The sequence below is a fragment of the Wyeomyia smithii genome, chromosome 2 (genome assembly GCF_029784165.1).
Source record: "Wyeomyia smithii strain HCP4-BCI-WySm-NY-G18 chromosome 2, ASM2978416v1, whole genome shotgun sequence".
Classification (NCBI taxonomy): Eukaryota; Metazoa; Arthropoda; class Insecta; order Diptera; family Culicidae; genus Wyeomyia; species Wyeomyia smithii.
Window position 1 is genome coordinate 45,657,011 of NC_073695.1, and position 19,142 is coordinate 45,676,152.

A 19,142-nucleotide genomic window follows, 5' to 3' on the forward strand; every position below is an offset into this window, starting at 1 on the left:
TGGAACCTCAAAAAGGTTCGTTGACGCAGTGGACGTGGCAGCACGTTCACAACCATTTTATTAAGAATCCAGGGCGCGGTAATCTCTCCTAGCAGGGTTTTTCCGACGAAACCCGTTTTTTGCACATGGCGTCGCTTTTCGAGAGTGTCCATTCCTAAAAATCTGCACCGGGCTTCGTACGGAGGTAGCGCATCTGGATTTCTCCAAGGAAGTAGTCTTAGAGCAAATTTTATGAACTTTGATTGGACTTTTTCGATTCTGGTTATCCAGATGCTGCGAAAAGGGTTCCACACGACGGCAGCTGTTTCCAATACAGACCGCACTAGACTATAGTACATGGAGCGCAGGCAGTAAGGATCACGAAATCCGGTTGTCATCCGGAGAATGAACCCAAGATTCCGCCTAGCTTTGTTGATTATATGACTGTAGCGTTCCCGGAAGTTCAACTCTGCCTCAAGCATAACCCCAAGATCTCGCACTACGTTAGCTCTGGTAATGGTTGCATCGCCTAATACGATAGTTTCACTGAATAGGTTGTTTTTTCCTCGCAAAAGTTATCAATGAACATTTCGATACACTGATAACCATCATGTTGTGTTGACACCAGACGTAAAACTGTTAATTACACTTTGCAGAAGTTCACAGTCGGCTGGAGTTTAGATTAGGTAATACATTTTTAAATCATCGGCATACAGTAATTTACAGTCTTTTGGCAGTGCTAGACAGACGTCGTTGAAAAAAAATGGTGAATAGTAGTGGCCCCAAGTTGCTGCCTTGCGGAACACCTGATCGGTTAACGAATTCTCCTGACTCCACGGAACCCAGTTTGACAGATAGCCGGCGATTGCTTAACTACGATTCGAACCAGTGGACAACGTTCGAGGACACACCAAGCCGGTCCAACTTAGCAAGCAGGATACGGTGGTTAACTCTGGTATAAATTGTATCAATTTGATACCCTTGTGGCATGGATGTGAATTGAGTTAGATTAGTGGATCTGCCAGGGAAGAATCCATGTTGCTCATGCGAAATATATGACTCTGCTGCCCGGAAGAGTTCTGCGTTCATGAGTATCTCGAACAGCTTTGAACCAGCACATAATGAGGTAACTCTACGATAGTTAGATACGTCGCTTTTATTACCTTTTTTAGAACTGAAACATAGTCGACTTCTTCCAGCGTTCTGGAAATAGTGCTTGTGGTAAGGACAGGTTAAATATGGCTTTCAATAGCGCACACAGTTCAACGGGGCATTTCATCAAAACTGTCGAAGGAATTCCATCCGGTCCAGGCGTTTTCGAGGACTTCAATTTTTTAACAGCTGCTAGGATATCTGTGTTATTAAAATCATAGGGGGAGAGGGAGGGATAGGGACATTGGTAAGCGCGCTCTCAATTTGTTGATTGCTGCATACTGCATCGTCGAATATACTAGCAAAACGTTTCGCGAACAGATTACATATTGCTTGAGTGGAGCTCGCGGTTTCGCAGCCTAAATTCATGCTTGAAGGCAGACCATGTTCCTTCCGCTTTTCATTAACGAAAGCCCAAAACCGTTTTGGCTGAGTTTTTAACGTTTTTTGCATTCGTATTACGTACCGTCCGTAGAGAGCTCTGTTGTAAAATATTTGGTGCTCGCTTCAATGAATCTCTGTTTGGTGGCGGAGCTCAAAAGAGCCTCAAAGTTCTAGAGCGTTGTTGTTTCAAAAAACGAAGACGGCTATTGGTCCACGGAGGTGACATTTATGCAATCTAAAACAACATCTGCGACTCTAATACGATAAATGAAAATAAACAAGAATCTTATTCTGGCTTCTACTGGTATTAACCAGTCAGTAGTCAGTGTTATCCGGATGGGTACATGTATTTTAAACTCAGGGAGAAGTTTCTCTCTTATCATCATAACCTAATCAACGTATCGCTAACGTTTTGCCTAGCTTGGGTACGTTTTTTATAAAATTAACGTTGAACATCCAATAAAATTGTGTATGTAGCGACTGACGTTTCTTATCTAAAAATAATTAAATTATGTTCTTTACATTATAATATATTATTCTTAAAACTTACCTTGACTTGGTTTAAACTCGTTCGATTCAGCTTGTCTTCATTTAGTATGGTATATTCACTTTGAAGTCAAAAATCAGTTTTGATTACCGCAGATTTTTTTCACCGTTTCACCAGAAGGGTAACTTTCTTTCAACAACACAACCCAGCGAGCGGCGTCTGTTTAACCAAAAAGTGATGTGTTTATTTTTGAATAGTTTTTTAGTTCTTTTGGAAGGTATAATGATTCTTGTTTTTTTTTTCGTAAATGTTTGTTATGTGGTACTTGTGTATGTGACAATAGCAGCAAAAAGTAAACATATTTTTCGACACGTATGAATTCGTCGGAGTTTCCTCCGACAGACAAATCTATGGTTTCGCGATCGTTTTGTTCATGATTCTGACTGATTATGGCTGAGAGAGAAGTTAGATAGAATTATCATCATATAGGTATGCGCGTTCATAGCTTCAAAGAATTCGGAAACTGAAAAACTTCAGCTTCCTTTTTGCGTAATTTTATTGGTGATTATAAAGCACTATTTCGTTTTCTTCTACTCTCTTCTTTACAATGCAACAACTTTGGATATTACTCTCGATTGATTTTCTCCAATTATATTTATTCAATAGGTGACAAGCGTTAGTCAAAATAAATTTCAAACCTTTGATTATTAACAGTGCAACAATACTCTAATTAAACACTGATTTTTAGGCATCAATAAATATGTACTTTTTTGATTAATTTATAAACGAAGGAAACCGGTATTCGCTTCGTATCAGACCGTTCGGTTTGCGTCTTTTAAATCGTGTAACCCAATGGTTTTGATTGCCAATTTTGACTAATATATGTTAGAGCAAAACTAGTTCCACTCAGTCTTCTAAAAAAGAATGCTAAAAATAAAAATTTAAATTTGGAAAAAAAAGCTGAACTCTGATTGATTTCATTGTCTTAGATTTTGCTGAATATTCGACCGACGCAGACGAAAAACTAAAATGAAACTTTTATGCTAAACAGTTGATTATGTAGCAAATTATTCAATAAAGCTTTGCTTATATCTATGGTCTATTTCCTTGTAAGACGAAAAAATGGGAATAAAAATATCATCTCTTATCATAAAATATAAACTTACAGTAGCTTTTGACGCTTCGTCAAAAGAAGAGCAAAAACGATTAAAATGATTCTCTAAACAAAACAAAGAAAACAGCATTCGACAAATTGACGCAAAATGGCAAAGAAAGAAGACTCTATCTGCCAGTTTTCGTCGCATGAACGCTTCCGAAATGCAATTGATCGGTTTTGCTCTCGCCCGACAAGCGTGCTCTAGATACCAATATGACTTGGAAAAAAAATTTAAGAATGGCTTCACTTACGGGATAATTTAAAATAATTAGACAACAATCCTCTTGCCCAAAATAAAATCCCATAAATACTCTGAGGATATGTATGCTAATTGTTTGGAACCGAAAAAAGTGACAAACGTAAGGAACTTTGTTATTTCTGCATTCAACATTGTGTATTACTTTAAAGTAGCTTTCTGCTTTCTACCATACAACTACTCTTCCATATAAAACATCCTGCCGAGTAAGGTTTGCTTTTGCTATTAAGCAATTTTTGTTTTTTAAAAAAGGCCCTCTTCCAAATTATGTACAGCAATTAATTCTTGTATGTCCTAGGATGCTATCTACGTTCCTGATCAGCTAGTTTATAATACACAATTATCCTTTCCCAAAAAAAACTGAAATAAATGTCTTCCTTAATGGCTACGTTTACGCTACCATTCCTAAGTCTAAAAGAAACAAATAAGAAAACAAACAAATAAACATTGGTGTATAGATGAATATCATCAATCAGTCGACTTTTCCCTTAAATGACTAAGAAAAACTGCCAAAAGACTTCGCCCCGGAACAATACCCCATCCCCCTAATCCCTGCCCACTGCACACGACGGTGGCTTTGCCTTCACCTTCAGTCTCGCAAGTGTCCAGCATCGTTCCCTTCTTAACTGTTGGAATTGCTGTCCACCGTCTGGCAGAGGGACGTCACCAAGGTTTCGAACTCCGGCAGGGACGTCTCGAACTGCTCCAGTTGTCGCGTCAAATCGTCGACGTCGTCCTCGTCGCCAGCACCGTCGGCGGCCGTCAGTATCCGGCCAGCGTCGTCCGCATTGGCGGCCTCTTCGTCATCGACGTTCGAAATAACATTCGACAGCTGATTGAACTCCTGCAGTGGAGGCGCATTGAAACACTCGCGGTAGAACTTGGCCAGGTCGCCGATCGGTGAGTTGCTGGCCGCGAAAGGAAAGTGCTACGGTTTTCAAGAAGAGGAAAAATTTACGCTTAATTAACCCGGCAATGTCTAACGGACTTGTATGATGTGATTATTCTACAAAATGAAAAATGATTTGTGAGAGCTTCAATTGTGGACTTACCAATTCCTTAAGCAACCGCTCGTCTTCCGGTCCGGTCTGTCGAATCGACCACCGTGACGACCTCCGGAACTCCCCGGTCAGTGAAGCTGGTGGCGAACCCGAATTGGTTCCAGTAGCAGGGTTGGTTGTGGCGGTGGCGGTTGTCGCTATTGTCGCAGCGGCACTTATATTTGACTCGCCACTTTTCGGCGACTGTGACAACCGGAAATTCATCGCTCCCGCTGATTCGAAAGAACCCTTGTTGCTGTTGTTGTTAACGTTGTTGAGGTTGGTGACGGTATTGTTGTTGTTAGCATTAGTCGACGAGTTTTCATCTGCGATCGGGGAATTGATTGACTGCCGGTCCTCGTCGGTGCCACTCTTCAGCGAAATTGTGTCGTCCTTTGGCTTCGGTAGCAACCAGTGAAAGGGTGGCGTCTCCGGCAAGATAAAGTCCTCCTCGGTGTACTGTTTCACGCGGGATGCATCCACAAAGGCTCCACACCGCATTGGTTTGTCCAAGTCGATAATCTTCTTTTCACTGGAAATAAAAAGAAGTAAAAGTGGATTAGTTTATTACGGGGCACGTGCATCAGGTGCAAGAGAGGGTATTAATTATAGCGCCTTTGAACTGATAACGACGAGTTGGATGGGTTCAACATTCTGATAAGTGAATGCAATTAGTCGAGAAGCAACAGGACTGATCCATGTTTCGGGACAGCTTTTGGAGTGGATGATTTATTTGTTTAGATATTGTAGATAGTAATGTAATCTACTAATTGTGCTACCAATGACGAGAAATACTTAAAAGTTGTTTACCAAGAGAATAGTTTTTATTTTATTGAGCAAATAGTAAAACCTGCCAGCGTTTGGGGGAAAAAGTTGTGCGACTGACGCCTTGTGTCAATGAGAAACCCCAATCATTTGTATGCAAATTAGCGTCTGGTGGCGAAAGTGAGCCTTCAGTTTTACCGGTTTTTGTCGCTGATAACGAAACTTGCCACGTGCCACTATTTGCGAACAGCACAGTATTTTTTTTGTTTTCATTGATACTTTCGAGGTGAGGTCACCGCTTGAGTTGATAATGAGTAGCAATTAGCGCTGAATTCGCAGGTACACGAGCCGATGCAATGGCTATGGGGGTTTGTCAGGTTTTTTCTTGTGTTTCGTTACTAGGAATTTGTCGAACAAAGCCGCCATGAAGCGAAGCCATTTTCTAGGCTACCGACGATGATCGATAGTGGCAAGAGTGTTGCAGCAGCGCACCGTGTATCACCGAAACTCGTGCGTTGGAAGATCACAGTTGATGCTCCGATCGGATTGAGTTTTGCGAAGAAAGCGGTTTTGCGTGGAAAAGATATGCAAATTTAACGACCGATGGAAGTCGGTTGAGTGACATACTTCCCAATGATGCAAATTCAACATCCGCTCGAAATTTCGTGGCGAATTGAGAATTCAAAAATGTTTCGTATTGTCAGTATACTGAGCTGGAGTACTCACTTTCCCCGTGACAAGTTGATCATATAAATACAAGATTAATCCACTCAATAGCTGTAATTTGTGACTGATGTTGAATGTTAGATATAACAATATTGTTCCAAAAATATTTTATCTCAAGAATATAAAGTAGAAAGATAGGTATGTAGCAAGTTTCTATTATTTTGGATTTTGTTGGGTTACACCAAACAGAAACAAAACTTTTATTATACAAAATCACAAGCTCTAGTTTGCTTAGAAGCATTTCAAGGCAAACTGAATGAGCAGTTTTTAAAGGTAACAAATAATTTTAACAGATATATTTCAGTGGTTGAATCAATTTTTAAAGAATAGGATGAATAAAAGTAGTGGCCTTAAATGGCTTCCTTGAGGAACATAACAGAGATAACGACATGAAGTCAAACTGCGGGCAATTTCAATGCGTCCGTCGTCTGCTTTCTATGACTCGTTGGCTGGGATTTTTGCTTCGAAAAAATAGTTAAATTAAACTAAAATTTGATATTGACGATTGGGTAAAAATTGGCTGAAATGAGAAGTGAAGACCTAATATTTTGAAAGACATTTGATATTTGTGCTACTTTTTGTGAATGTGTCTTTTATTAACCTATCCTTGTTTGTCGACTGTAGCGGTTTATTTTGTAGGTTTGTTGGCTAAATCAGTCCGTGTATGGAAGTAAAAACGTTTTTTTGTTTTTTAATCCGACAGTTTCGGTGATTTTTTTCTACTCCTTGAAAAATGAGATAATGTCATCGAAACTGAAGGATTAAGAAACCAAAAATAGTTTTTGCTTTTATACACGGACTAATCAAGCCAACAAATTTACAAAAATAGGCTATCCATGGTTGATCAAATCAGTTAAAAACAAGCCGAAATAGTAAAAGGATGCTTCGAGCGCGCATTGCAATTGCTCGCAATCTGACTCCGAATTTCGCCTTTCTTCTCGTGTTAATCAAAAGTTTGGGCTGATTGAACGGGAAAACAAAAAAAAATGGTTCATGGAGTCTAATTCCTGGTATGTATATTCTGTGCGATAGAGAATGAATAGATTTCTTCAAGCAAATTGGGAATTTTATGTTCAAATTTACTGCTAGTTATCAATAGTAGCAGTTGAGAGTGCAGTTTTTCTTATCTAACAAATAAGACTCTGATCAAAGTATTTGCCTTGAAGTAGTTTGCAATTTCGTTTAAGATGCAAAATCAAATCTTGTTTTTGTTGCCCGTATTTTTTATTTTTTATACAGTAGAAAAACGTGAAAAATACTGGATATGGAAAAGTACTTGTTAGGAAAACTTTTTTTTAGGCACAATGACCCTATTGTTAAATCTACAAAAAATCCTTTTCTCGATTATTCTGATACAAAAGTAAATAAAACGAAAGAAATAGTTTTGAGGAAATCAGTCAGAAAATCGCTTACTTCCTGTTTGAATACTTAGAAGTCATCCATAAATTACGTATGGTTAAAATATTTTGGTCTTATGCAAAATTTTATCGAATATCTCGGATGTCTGCTTGATTTTATGTTCCATTATAACTCTGGTAACGTATTCCTTATACAAGGAAAGTATGGTGGAGCAATTTCTGGAGAGGAGGTTGTAATCGATTAGTAGTGCATTACCTTTTTTTCAACCACATTTTGTTGTTGCAATATTTTTTTTCTGTGTAGAATTTCAAAATTATTGTTGTCAATATTTTTAATTAATTATTCAGACAATTTCTTAAGAGTCATCTTTTGACAATTTTTTTCAAAAACCTTAAGCCCTTTTCAAATGTCACTCTAGATAATTTTGTGAAAAATGAAGAATGCAAAGTCGCTTAGTTTAGTGAAGTTTAGGTGTTGCCATCAACATCTTTCCAGCTCCACTAGTTGGAGGTCATCCATTAATTACGTAAGAGCTTTATAAATTTTTGGTTCTTATGTTTTCCTGAACTGATTTCCCCTAAACTTGGTAACGTATTCTTTATACAAAGGCAGTGCGGAGGAGCAACTCCTGGGAAGGAAGATTAAGTCGATTAGTCGTCCATTACGAAAGATTTCTGAATAAAATTTGTGAGTATGGATATTTTGACGCCCTTGGTCATGTTTGGAAGCCGGAAGTTGCTGTTCAGATGATTTTGAATCTATGATGTTTTTGAAAGCTGTATAAAACTGTGGAAAACATGCAAATAAGCATCAAAATTGGAATTTATTGAATTTTTTTGAAATTCAAGACGGCAACTTCTGATTTCTGGAAATCTGCGAAAATTGATCATTTATCCCCCAATTTATTCTCGGAATAGAGATGGCATTCAAAAACTACCTATCAATGTATGACGCCATTTTCGAATCCGAACTGGCGATTTTTAGTTTCGAAAAAGCTTGGTAAAATGATTAAAATATTCATCACTTTTCAATGTATTGGTATTTTCGAAACTAGGATCATGTTCGGAAACTCTGGAATGTCTGAACCGATTTCTACCAAACTTGGTTAACGTATTCCTTATACAAAGAAAGTGCGGTTCCTGAAAGCTTATGAAAATCGATCATACCCGGCCCAATGGACATTTTTTGACGTAGAACTATGACTCTCAGGAAGTTTTACTATAATAGAGGTGAGTAAAAGAAAATCTAAATATGGGTAATGGGAAAAATATGCCCAATTTCAAATGGTAATAAATGGTAATAAGTCATGGATTTCCTTTGTTCTTGCAGCAAACCATTGGAAAATGCATCTGGCCAAATGCAGAAAATTATAATTTGATCAATCAAACTACACTATAGTCGCTTTTTACGCGGGGGATACGTGCCGCGTAAAAAAAACCGCGTGAATTCCGGAATCCGCGCAAAAAAAATACCGCGTAAATTCCGAAATCCGCGTAAAAAAACGCGTAAATTCCGGAATCCGCGTAGTAAAAGCAGCGTAAAAAAACGCACGTCAAAAACCGCGTAAAAAGCGACCCTAATGTATGATTGTATTGAAATTTGTCGAGCCTTTTTTTCTCTGTGTGGATTCATCGCTGCTACCAGAGACATTTGATCTATTGTGATATTGCCCATGTGTTTTCTGTATTCCGCACTTCATATTATTGGTCAGTATCACTATTGAAGTAAAATGATACGCTTTTTTCGTTTATAGCCGTGCTTGTGTGTGTGAAATTTTACCCTTCCGTTTCAAGCTTACTGCTCTACAATACTGAGCCTCTCTCTATCCTACTAATATCGCCAAGTTATAATTCCCTGGAGTGAGACTTCACCTAACGTTCCTCTCTGGCCAGGTGTATTCTAAGAGGGACTTATTATGTCAAGAGGAAGGAGTCTTAACGAAACCTCGTTCCCCGAGCCAATATCGCCAGTTACAATTCCTTGGAGTGGATAAATATAAATATGATCAGTTTTATTATAAGAAGGACTCAATGCTTTACCTCTGGTCAATTTTATTATAAGTAGAACTGTTTTTTGTCAAGCCTTGCTGAAATGCAGATTTCAACCTCTGATTAGTCGCTTAATGTTTGCTTTTCTAGCACGGTCGACAGAATTATAAACCTAATAAACCGGAAATTCATTCTTTGGACTATACAAAAGCCAATCTTTGCTCAAACCGACCATCCAGTAGATGGCGACTAGGGCGGTCCTGATGAAGTAGCAGCGGATAGAAGCAGCAGCGGCAGCAGATAGCAGCGGTAGTGGCATTAGCATCAGCGGCACTGAAAAGCTGCCTTTGAACGAAGGCGGCAGCATCAACAGTAGGTACATCGGCCGGCACTCAAAATCTGTGGGCCTTCAAATTTTCAATTCAAAAATCAGCTTTCCACTGTGTTATCAGAAAAATTCCATACTCTCATTCAACACGATTAGTTCAACACATTAGTGATTTTATATTGCTTCACATGAGGAGTCAGACCAAGCGCATGAACAGCTTGCTTCGATATCATTAGGACAAATTTGAATACTGGCCGTAGAGCGTCTTGGGTTTTTCTAAAGCCTTTCTTGGTGGTTTACTGGATTTTTGAATTACCGCGGTTTTTTTTCGCAGATTTTTGAATTAACGCGTTTTTTGAGGTATGTAAAAAAGCAAAGCAAAGCCTTGGTGCTACATTCCGTATCGGAATTCGAGCTTCTGTTTATCATACACAGACTTCGCAGCCAACTGTTAAGTTTACAGGACAATTGCGGGGCTAGCGCTACGATCCTACTGACACTGACACTTTTTGAGGTATGTATCCCTCGCGTAAAAGAGCTTGATTATATTTAAAGCCAAGGGACATTGAACGTCGATTTTTCACTTGTGAGCAACTGCTCAAGCGCCGAAAAAAAAGGTTTTCTCTATCGCATCGTGATGGGTGATGAAATATGGTTTCATTGGAGCAACAAAAAAAAAAAAATAACAGAAAGGTTGTATGCAAAGCTACGACCGCAAGGTTGACGTAGAACTACATAAGGTTGTTTGTTACATTACTTTCTTTGTCGTATTCGAGAGTGATCAATCACAATAACTTTTACCCAACACTAATGAAATAATTCATTAGAAATAATGTTCCTGGAAAATAGCTAGAGATGGCAAGCCAACTTATGTTAGTATGGCCGAGACCGGGATGATATTGATGATATATTAGAAGTTATTAGTTGTGGTGGCCACCAACTAGTAAACTGATTGGTTTGAGCAGAAGCAGGCTCTTATATAGTCTAAAGATTAAATTCTAGGTTTACTAGATATTCTATTGACCGTGCTACCGAAGGCAAGCATCAAGCGACCTATCAAAGGTCGAAATCTGAGTTTCAACAAAACTTGACAAATTTCAATAGTACAATAGTTCGAATAATCAAAATAAAATTTTCTGCATTTGGACGGATGCATGCATAGATGATTTTCCAGTCGATTGCTGCAAGAACGGAGAAAATCCATTGAAAACTAGGCGACCTAGAAAACGAAATCGGAATTAGACATATTTTTTTCTTTTCTGTTTTCAGATTTTCATTTAACATTCCTATGTAGTCGAACTTCCTCTGAGACGTACTTCAACGTCAAAACAGGGAGAATTTTATTACGCTTCTAAGACTTAGAAGAATGTTGTATTTTACTTTGCTTCTGATTGTTAGAGACGATTTTTCTTTCTTTGTTCATCATTTTATACGGGTCTACCTGAGCTAAAGTTTTGTTTTGAACTAGCAATTTCTAAAATAGTTGTCAGTATGGACATATTTTTCGTCCCACAATAAGTGCATTTTTGATATAACAGAAAACAGTTCTACTGGAAACAACGCTGATATTTGATGTTATTAAGAACAAAGCTTACAAGAAACATAAACTCAAAGGTTGAACAAACACAATCATCTTCATGTCCACATGAGTTATTGTTTAATTTTTTTCTCACAGTCAGTATGTAAAAAATCAACGTCTTAACAAAAAGCTTCATGTGGGAGGCATGCATTCATCGTAAAAAAAGCATGATATTTCAATAATTTAAACGCATCTGAGGAGAAGATGGATAAACATTTGTTGTTCTTCCAAATCCGTTCTTTCTTTTTCATATATTTCTTAGGAATATATGGTTAGCGTTTGTCAGTTTACCAAAGTGTATTAGCAAACAACAAACGGATGTTTTTATAGTCGCGGATAGAGAACCCGCCACAAACAACATTGTTATTTTTCAGAATGGAACAAGCAACGAAATGTATTTCCACTTGATTGGGAGATAGAAAAACATCAAATTTATGTTCAAATTACAATGAATAATAACGCCCTTGAGAATCCCGATAAGCTTTTAATCATTTCGGCTTTTCTATGTGCCAGTAGCGATTACACCCACTCTAATTGAATCATGATGCAACTTCCCCGAGCCTAACGACTGTTAGCCACGCAAACTTTCCTAATATGTTAGGACACTTTAGCTGCCAGTTGCCACCGAAATATATCATTCCAAAGTGCGTCACTCAGCATGACATTCACGTTGCTGGCTGACTGGCAGGCTCGTACGACCGCAACAACTCATATGCAATTTGCCTCCGGCAGTATCCCACATTCTTCACACGGCGAAGCCCTCTCCCTGTGGTTTGTTGGCACAAGGCGAACGGAGCAACAACATCGCAAAAAATTGGGAAGGCAAACAAAAACAAGCTACTGTAAGCCAGACTGGCTGGTTCGATTCAGTTATGTTGACCTTTACTTTATTGTTCGAGCTTAATGTATAATTTTCTAAATAGCCTTACGAAGAGATTAATCCTCTGCCAATAAACTTTTATCGCACAATGACGATGAAGGTGATAAAGTTATTGTTAATCAGCCGTATGAGATTCTGTGATAGGTTGATTGTGTAACAATTTGTTTTGAAACCTGTACTCCAATTTCCTGTGGTACCACTTCTACTGGCGTGGCGACAGGGACTTTGGGCGATTATTAGAATAATGCGGTTACCCACGCGACGCCGACGTCCGTCGCCAGTTGTCGGGTCGGTTGTTGAGTAAGTCCGAAGAAAAAAAATCTATCTGCAAGGTGGAACGGGTTGTGTAACATACATGCTGCCTGACCAACGACGGGAAGTGCGTTGCGTTGCGAAAGTACACAGTGTTGCACGGTGATTAAGTATGAAGCAAGTTTTCACCAACTCCGAGTGACAATTACCCTGGCGACACAGAAGGTTTATTACGCAGTGGTTCGGATAATTAAAGTTTCAATCAGACTCGATGCTGATAACCAGCGCTAAGCATGACGAAAGTTTCGTGAAAGGAGGAAACTTTTCCATCTCTGCCGAATCAGATTACGGAATCAAAAATTGTGTGAAGAACAAGCAGATATACTTCTAGCGAACGCTGCTAGCAAAATATAATAAATTCGATGCGTGCTCGGCTTTGCAATTTACCCCGTCTGGTAGCAGACAGCAATAAATGAAGATACTTTCATGAGTGCGAAGCGCTTCTCCATTCACTCTGCATTCCTCCCACTGCCAGGCACTGGTGCACGATATGGGCGGCGAGAAAATGCAACTCTCATCCTACGCAAATGGAGCAAAAAAAATCGAAACTAACAGTGATCAAGCGTTTTGAAAGCGTTCAGCGCTGAATGCGATGCAATAAAATTGTGGGCACGGGATGAAGTGTTGCTCATAAGTGAATTCTTTCTTTCTTCCGTTCCATAACAGTAGCGTGATGATAAAGCTCGCTGTGCCGTTTGTCGCCACCATCGTCGTCGAATGTTGATCCATATTGGACAAAGAAAGCGCGACGGCCATTCCAAGGATCATTCCTACACAGCCACAGGATGCGTAGGTGGTGAAGCAATTAATCTTCTGGCTTCTGAAGGGAAGAGAAAATAGAAGGTGCTGATTTTGAGGGGGCGCTACTGTGGAGGCGTTGTCTTTAAGCTCGCGAAACTACTCGAACCAGTATCAGTGTATATGCAACAGCCAGATGTCCCGAGGCAGTAGCAATAATAACGACAAAAACCAGTGTAATTCGAAGGGAGAGTGCGATACCGAAGTCCGTCTCCCACGCCAACTAGAAACAAAAGCAGATGTATGCTTTCTAATAATATTGGTTTCGTCGGTTGGCTAGACAGCGAGAGAAAATGGGGGCAAATTTTCGTGGTCACCAGTTCAAACAAATTTAATTACGAAAAAGTTGCTTATTGATGAGTCCACAAGGAGTGAATATTAGTTAACTTCACGAGGGTAGGTAGAACTTTTCGCGAAGCTGAAGTTTGTCTGGTTGTCGTCACTCCCCCTATATTAGTGCACTTAAACTGCTTCATTTTGCCTTAGGGCAAAAAGATTACACACTTGTGGAATATTCCAAAGAAGAAAAAATATTATCATCTCCCCAAGTAATAAAAAACATTCCGCCGGGCACAGATAAATGCCTATCGCAGATAGCAAAATGCTTCTTCTTGCTGAAGTCACACTTTTTGCGATCCCCCATTGTCAACAAGTTGGGCAGTTGATAAAAAAAATCGGGTGGAAAATTCCTACAACGCTGATTAGCAGTGGCTCTCAGGTTGGTGGACGAAATTGATACGAATTTGAGAAAACAGTCTATTCGCCTAAGAGCAAGCCCACCAGTGGCTAAATTGAAGTTTCTAAAGCTAGTTTGGCAACTCCCACCATAACGCGGCAACCGCACCGGGCGTTGCTATGTTGGTTTGGGAAATAGCAATCCCCACCTCGGGTAGTAGCGAGTTATTAAATTTGGCAACGCGATAGCAACGAGCCGAATCGTTGCTATTTGATGAAATGTCAAACTGTTGTTTTTTTTGTGCTCGATAGTGAATGTTCGTAATAATATTACGAATATGATGAGTGTTTTGAATGCGGACTCAATTGGTCGGCCTCGGAAGACGAAGTGTTTTGTCTCGCTTGTTAAACACGTCGTAGGACGCAAGTGTCGGCGTGAACCACTACTCAATTTTATTTCCGATTGAGCTGAAATTTTGCACAGGGTGTTCTTTCGGGCAGGTAAACATTTTGTATAGGTTTTTTATTGAGATGACCATTTTGGTTGGCATTTTGGTCTGCAACCTAAACGATGCGGAAAGCTCAAATCCTCACAAGATTGGCCAATATTATTCAATAAACCTGGAAGGGCAAATCTGCTCGGGAGTATTACCAACTATTTTCCCGTTTCGTTCGGTCGTTGTATAAAAACCATTTTTCTCCTTTACCGCTGTTTCAATCTTCAAAAACAACCTAAGATGCGTTCGAAAGCGGCGTTGGAAATGGTCATCGGTATTTACCGTTGTTAAAACGCTGGATGGCACCTTCCTCCGTATGGCGGTTTTTTTGGGTATTTACTAGGCTGAGAGTCGCCCCGAATCTTTTCAAAAACCATTTTCTTAATCGCGTATAAGGAAAATTGTTTTGCGAAATCACTTTCTTCATCACTAGAATCAATCAAATAATCGAAAACAATTTACGCGCTCTATATTTAGGTTCTTTTTGGTGGAAAATTTTCAATTAATAATAGCAAACTGTGGGAACCGAGACAGCATGAAATTAGCATTGGGCGATACGACGGAGAGTATCGATACTTCAGAATCGATACCCGAAGAACCACAAGTATCGAGATACTCAAAATATCGGTCAAAAAGTATCGATACCAGAAGTATCGATACAATAGCTGAGATCACTTTTTGAATTTTTAGTAGCGGGGGCCTTGTGTGGTTGGTAACGTCGCCGCCAACCACGCTCAACGCCTGGGTTCGAATCCCACCGCCGACATAGGTGTCGATGGTTGTGAGGTGGCGTGATCCACTCACAACCAACCCAACTGGTCTAGATTCAATCCTAGCCGACACCGGGAGATTTTCTGAGGCGAAAAATCTCTGGGATCACGCCTTCCATCGCATGAGGAAGTAAAGCCGTTGGCGCCGGTCCGTTAATAAACGGGTCGTGAGTTAGGGTCCTGGGTGTGGAGTCGTCTCCCTGGGCGTCGGTGATTGGCCACAACAATGGCGGAACTAGACCGACGGTAAATAAGCGAGAATAAAAAAAAAAATCACTTTTTGAATTTTTGATATTGTTGTTCCAGTTGAAAACCGAAATACCGACTCGCGACTTTCGATTTTTTTACCTTATGCACAATGCACATAGTGTCGCATCTAGTGTACTGTATTGCGCGTCAGATGCGCTATACAACGCACTAGATGCGACATACACAATGCACTATTGTGTATAAGGTTAAAAAATCGAAAGACGCGAGTCATTATTTCAGTTTTCAACTGAAACAATAATACATTTACTGAAAACCAGTAATCGATTCAGTGATTCGCGAAAATACAGCAAAACTATTTGCTAAACAGAAAACAGTAAATGAATGTTTGCTGGAATCCAGCAAAAGAATTGATATGTCAAAAAATTTACGTCAAGCTGTCATTAGTAAAACGCGCCAAATCGCTGTGCAGCTGGTACGGGATCATCGCTAAGCTCCTGATAGCGAATATGGGACCATAGCTAAGTCCTTGCTGGGCTAGATGAACTAAAAAGTTGAAATGATAATCAAACATCTCTAGTTCAACAGTAACTTGCCTATGATCCGATGGGCGGATGGAATCTGGTGCCTGACGGAAACATGGTTCCCTTGAACTAACTGGTTAACCAGCAAATTGATTTATGCTTTGTTGAATGAACAGCAAATTGTCATAGCTGACAACCAGCAAGTTGTATTTCGTTTTACTGAACATGCAGCAAACGACCTGTCACTTTTATGCAATTGAGCATTACTGAATAATTAGCAAATTTCATTTTGCTGAACAGATTGCTGGAAGCACAGCACACCAAAAATCAGCAAAATTTTGGTGGTTTCCAGCAATGGAAATTTGATGTGCCGACTTTTTGTTGTTTTTCTGGTATCTATCCGCATTCTCTAGAGCAGCATGAATCAAATGACTTCACAAACAAATACATACAGGTAATGCAGAAATTCTGAGCTTTGGCAAACAAATGAATTAAACAACTTATATCTTCAAGATTTGTATTCACTGGCCCAATGGACTGTGAAGCTCCCGTCTTATTTGTATAAATTATTGACACACTTCCATATTAATTGATAAGGAAGTTGATGACATAAAAAAGTTAGATATGTCAGCGAAAATAAGATAGTGAAGTCTACCGCTGAATTTTTCTAACTAATAAATATTGCAATTCATTCTGTGCCGAACACGCATCAGTACTGGACGTGTTTGGTGATCGGTCCGATAGAGTATAAAACAAAAGACGTGTGAACAAGTGTTGGCATTGTTTGCCTGGTCGAGTGAAATAAATCCGGGTTCAAGGTCGTTCCTTTGTGCAACTGTTTCGCATCGTGACTGCCAGCTGGTGCGTGAGCCGATTTGGCTGCTGGCTGGATTGTGCTACAGCAGTGGACGAGACACAAACGAGGAAAAAGAAGAAGCCATCAGTGTCAGCGAGTCGTATCGCTGTGTGGAGTGATCTCACACCTGGCTCGCTGCTGGTGGCTGTTTGGTGCTGCTGTATTGGTGCTGCTGGTTGTAACGGCTGCTACTTCGAACGATCGGACAACCAACCTTACTGGAAGGGAGAAATAAAAAGGTACGTGTTCTTGTCAGCGCTAGTGCGCTAGACTTAAGATGGATGTAGATCCCTCGCCTCCCGCGCCACCATCCCCGAACCCCTCTGACCCTGACCCTTCTGTTACCCCCTCCCCTGTTCATTCTTCAGTCCCCCCTCGCCCCAGGCTTTACCCAGACAGAGCCCAGGGCAGCTATACTGTTTATTTTCGGCCAAAGGCAGGACCGAAATCGAAAAAGTTGAACCTCTTGCAGATTTCTAAAGACCTGACGAAGGAGTACAAGGGCGTGACCGAAATTTCCAAGGTCCGGCCTAACAAGCTCCGTGTCGTGGTCGGTAACCTGAAAGAGGCCAACGATATAGCTTGCTCTGAGCTCTTCACACGCGAGTATCGCGTTTACATACCCGCACGAGACGTGGAGATCGACGGTGTCATAACCGATTCGAGTCTGTCCGTCGAGTGTATACTGCAAAGTGCCAAAGGGTGCTTTAAGAACAAAACGTGTCCCGAAGTAAAGGTGCTCGACTGCAAGCAATTGCGGTCAGCATCGATCATCGGTGGCAAAACAGTATACACTCCGTCAGACTCGTTTCGAGTTACGTTCGCCGGGTCTGCACTACCAAGCCACGTCTCGATCCACCGGGTTCGTCTCCCTGTGAGGCTCTACGTGCCCCGCGTCATGAACTGCCTGAATTGCAAGCAGTTAGGCCATACAGCCGCCTACTGCTGCAATAAGGCACGTTGTGGCAAGTGTGGGGAGTCTCATGCGGAAGATTCTTGCAGTGTTAACGCTGAAAAGTGTATTCACTGCGGAGAAAATCTGCATGAGCTCTCGACATGTGCGGTGTACATGCAGCGCAGGGATAAAATAAAACGGTCTCTCAAAGAGCGTTCAAAGCGTTCCTACGCTGACATGCTGAAGAAGACCGTTACCACTTCTCCCGTTACTTCGAACCCCTTCGATCTGTTGCCCTCTGAGGAAACCGATTCTGACGATTCACCAGCGGGAGCATCTTACGCCAATCCTGGGGAGTCTAGAAAGAGGAAAAGTGTTTCCTCTCCTAAACTTCCCAGAAAAGGTCCTAAGATTTCTCAAAGTGAAATGAAGGTTACAAACAAACCAAACAGTGCTGCGCAAAAACCGAAGCAAACTCCTCCTGGGCTGGCAAATTTAAAGTCCCAGAAGGAGTTCCCAGCACTGCCAGGAACATCTAAAACCCCAGTTGCTCCTTTTACACTCCCAGTTGATGAAACAAACTCTGGATTAGTGAAATTTTCTGACATTGTGGACTGGATTTTTGAAACTTTCAATGTACCCGATCCAATTAAAATTTTTCTTACAGCATTCCTCCCAACAGTTAGATCATTTTTGAAGCAGTTGACTGCCCAATGGCCTCTCCTTGCAGCGATTGTATCCTTCGATGCCTAATTCAACTGCGTATATGAAGGATTCTATCTCTGTCTTACAGTGGAATTGTAGAAGTATTTTACCAAAAATTGATTCGTTTAAAGTTTTGATAAATAAAAACAAATGCGATGCATTTTCCCTTTGTGAAACTTGGCTTACTTCAAATATTGATCTCAACTTCCATGATTTTAATATTATTCGCCTTGATCGAGACACCCCATATGGAGGAGTACTTTTAGGGATTAAAAAGTGCTATTCTTTCTATCGTATTAACCTCCCCTCGATTCCAGGCATCGAAGTTGTCGCATGTCAAATGACAATACAAGGTAAAGAGCTTTGTATTGCCTCAATATATATTCCCCCCAGAGCACAGGTTGGGCAACGGCTGCTCTTTGATTTAATAGAACTTCTTCCCTCGCCACGTTTGATTTTGGGAGACTTCAACTCTCATGGCGTGGCTTGGGGTTCCCCATACAATGATAACCGCTCCTCTTTAATCTATAACCTTTGCGATGACTTCGACATGACTATTTTAAACAACGGTGAAATGACACGTATCCCGAAACCTCCAGCGCGCCCAAGCGCTTTGGATCTATCCTTATGTTCGACGTCGCTACGGTTGGATTGCACATGGAAGGTAATCCTCGATCCTCACGGTAGCGACCATCTGCCTATTCTTATTTCAATTACTAACGGGTCAACTCGCATGCGACCAATTGACATTCCGTATGACCTCACACGAAATGTCGATTGGAAGTTATACGAGGAAATGATTTCAAAAGCGGTCGAGTCGATTC

The 19,142-nt window shown here is 40.5% G+C and overlaps 1 protein-coding gene across 3 annotated transcripts in view; it reads right to left on the reverse strand.

The window, feature by feature from the left end:
- Positions 1-2,220: 2,220 nt before the first annotated feature.
- The window catches only part of LOC129726058 (autophagy-related protein 13 homolog), a 109,417-nt gene continuing 92,495 nt past the window's right edge, over positions 2,221-19,142 (reverse strand). For all 3 annotated transcript variants that reach the window (XM_055682626.1, XM_055682628.1, XM_055682627.1), the window contains 2 exons: positions 4,467-4,986; positions 2,221-4,342 (listed from right to left, as the gene is read on the reverse strand). In XM_055682626.1, the coding sequence (XP_055538601.1) occupies positions 4,037-4,342; positions 4,467-4,986 (826 nt within the window). In that variant the 3' untranslated portion in view covers positions 2,221-4,036. The remainder of the gene's footprint in view (positions 4,343-4,466; positions 4,987-19,142) is intronic.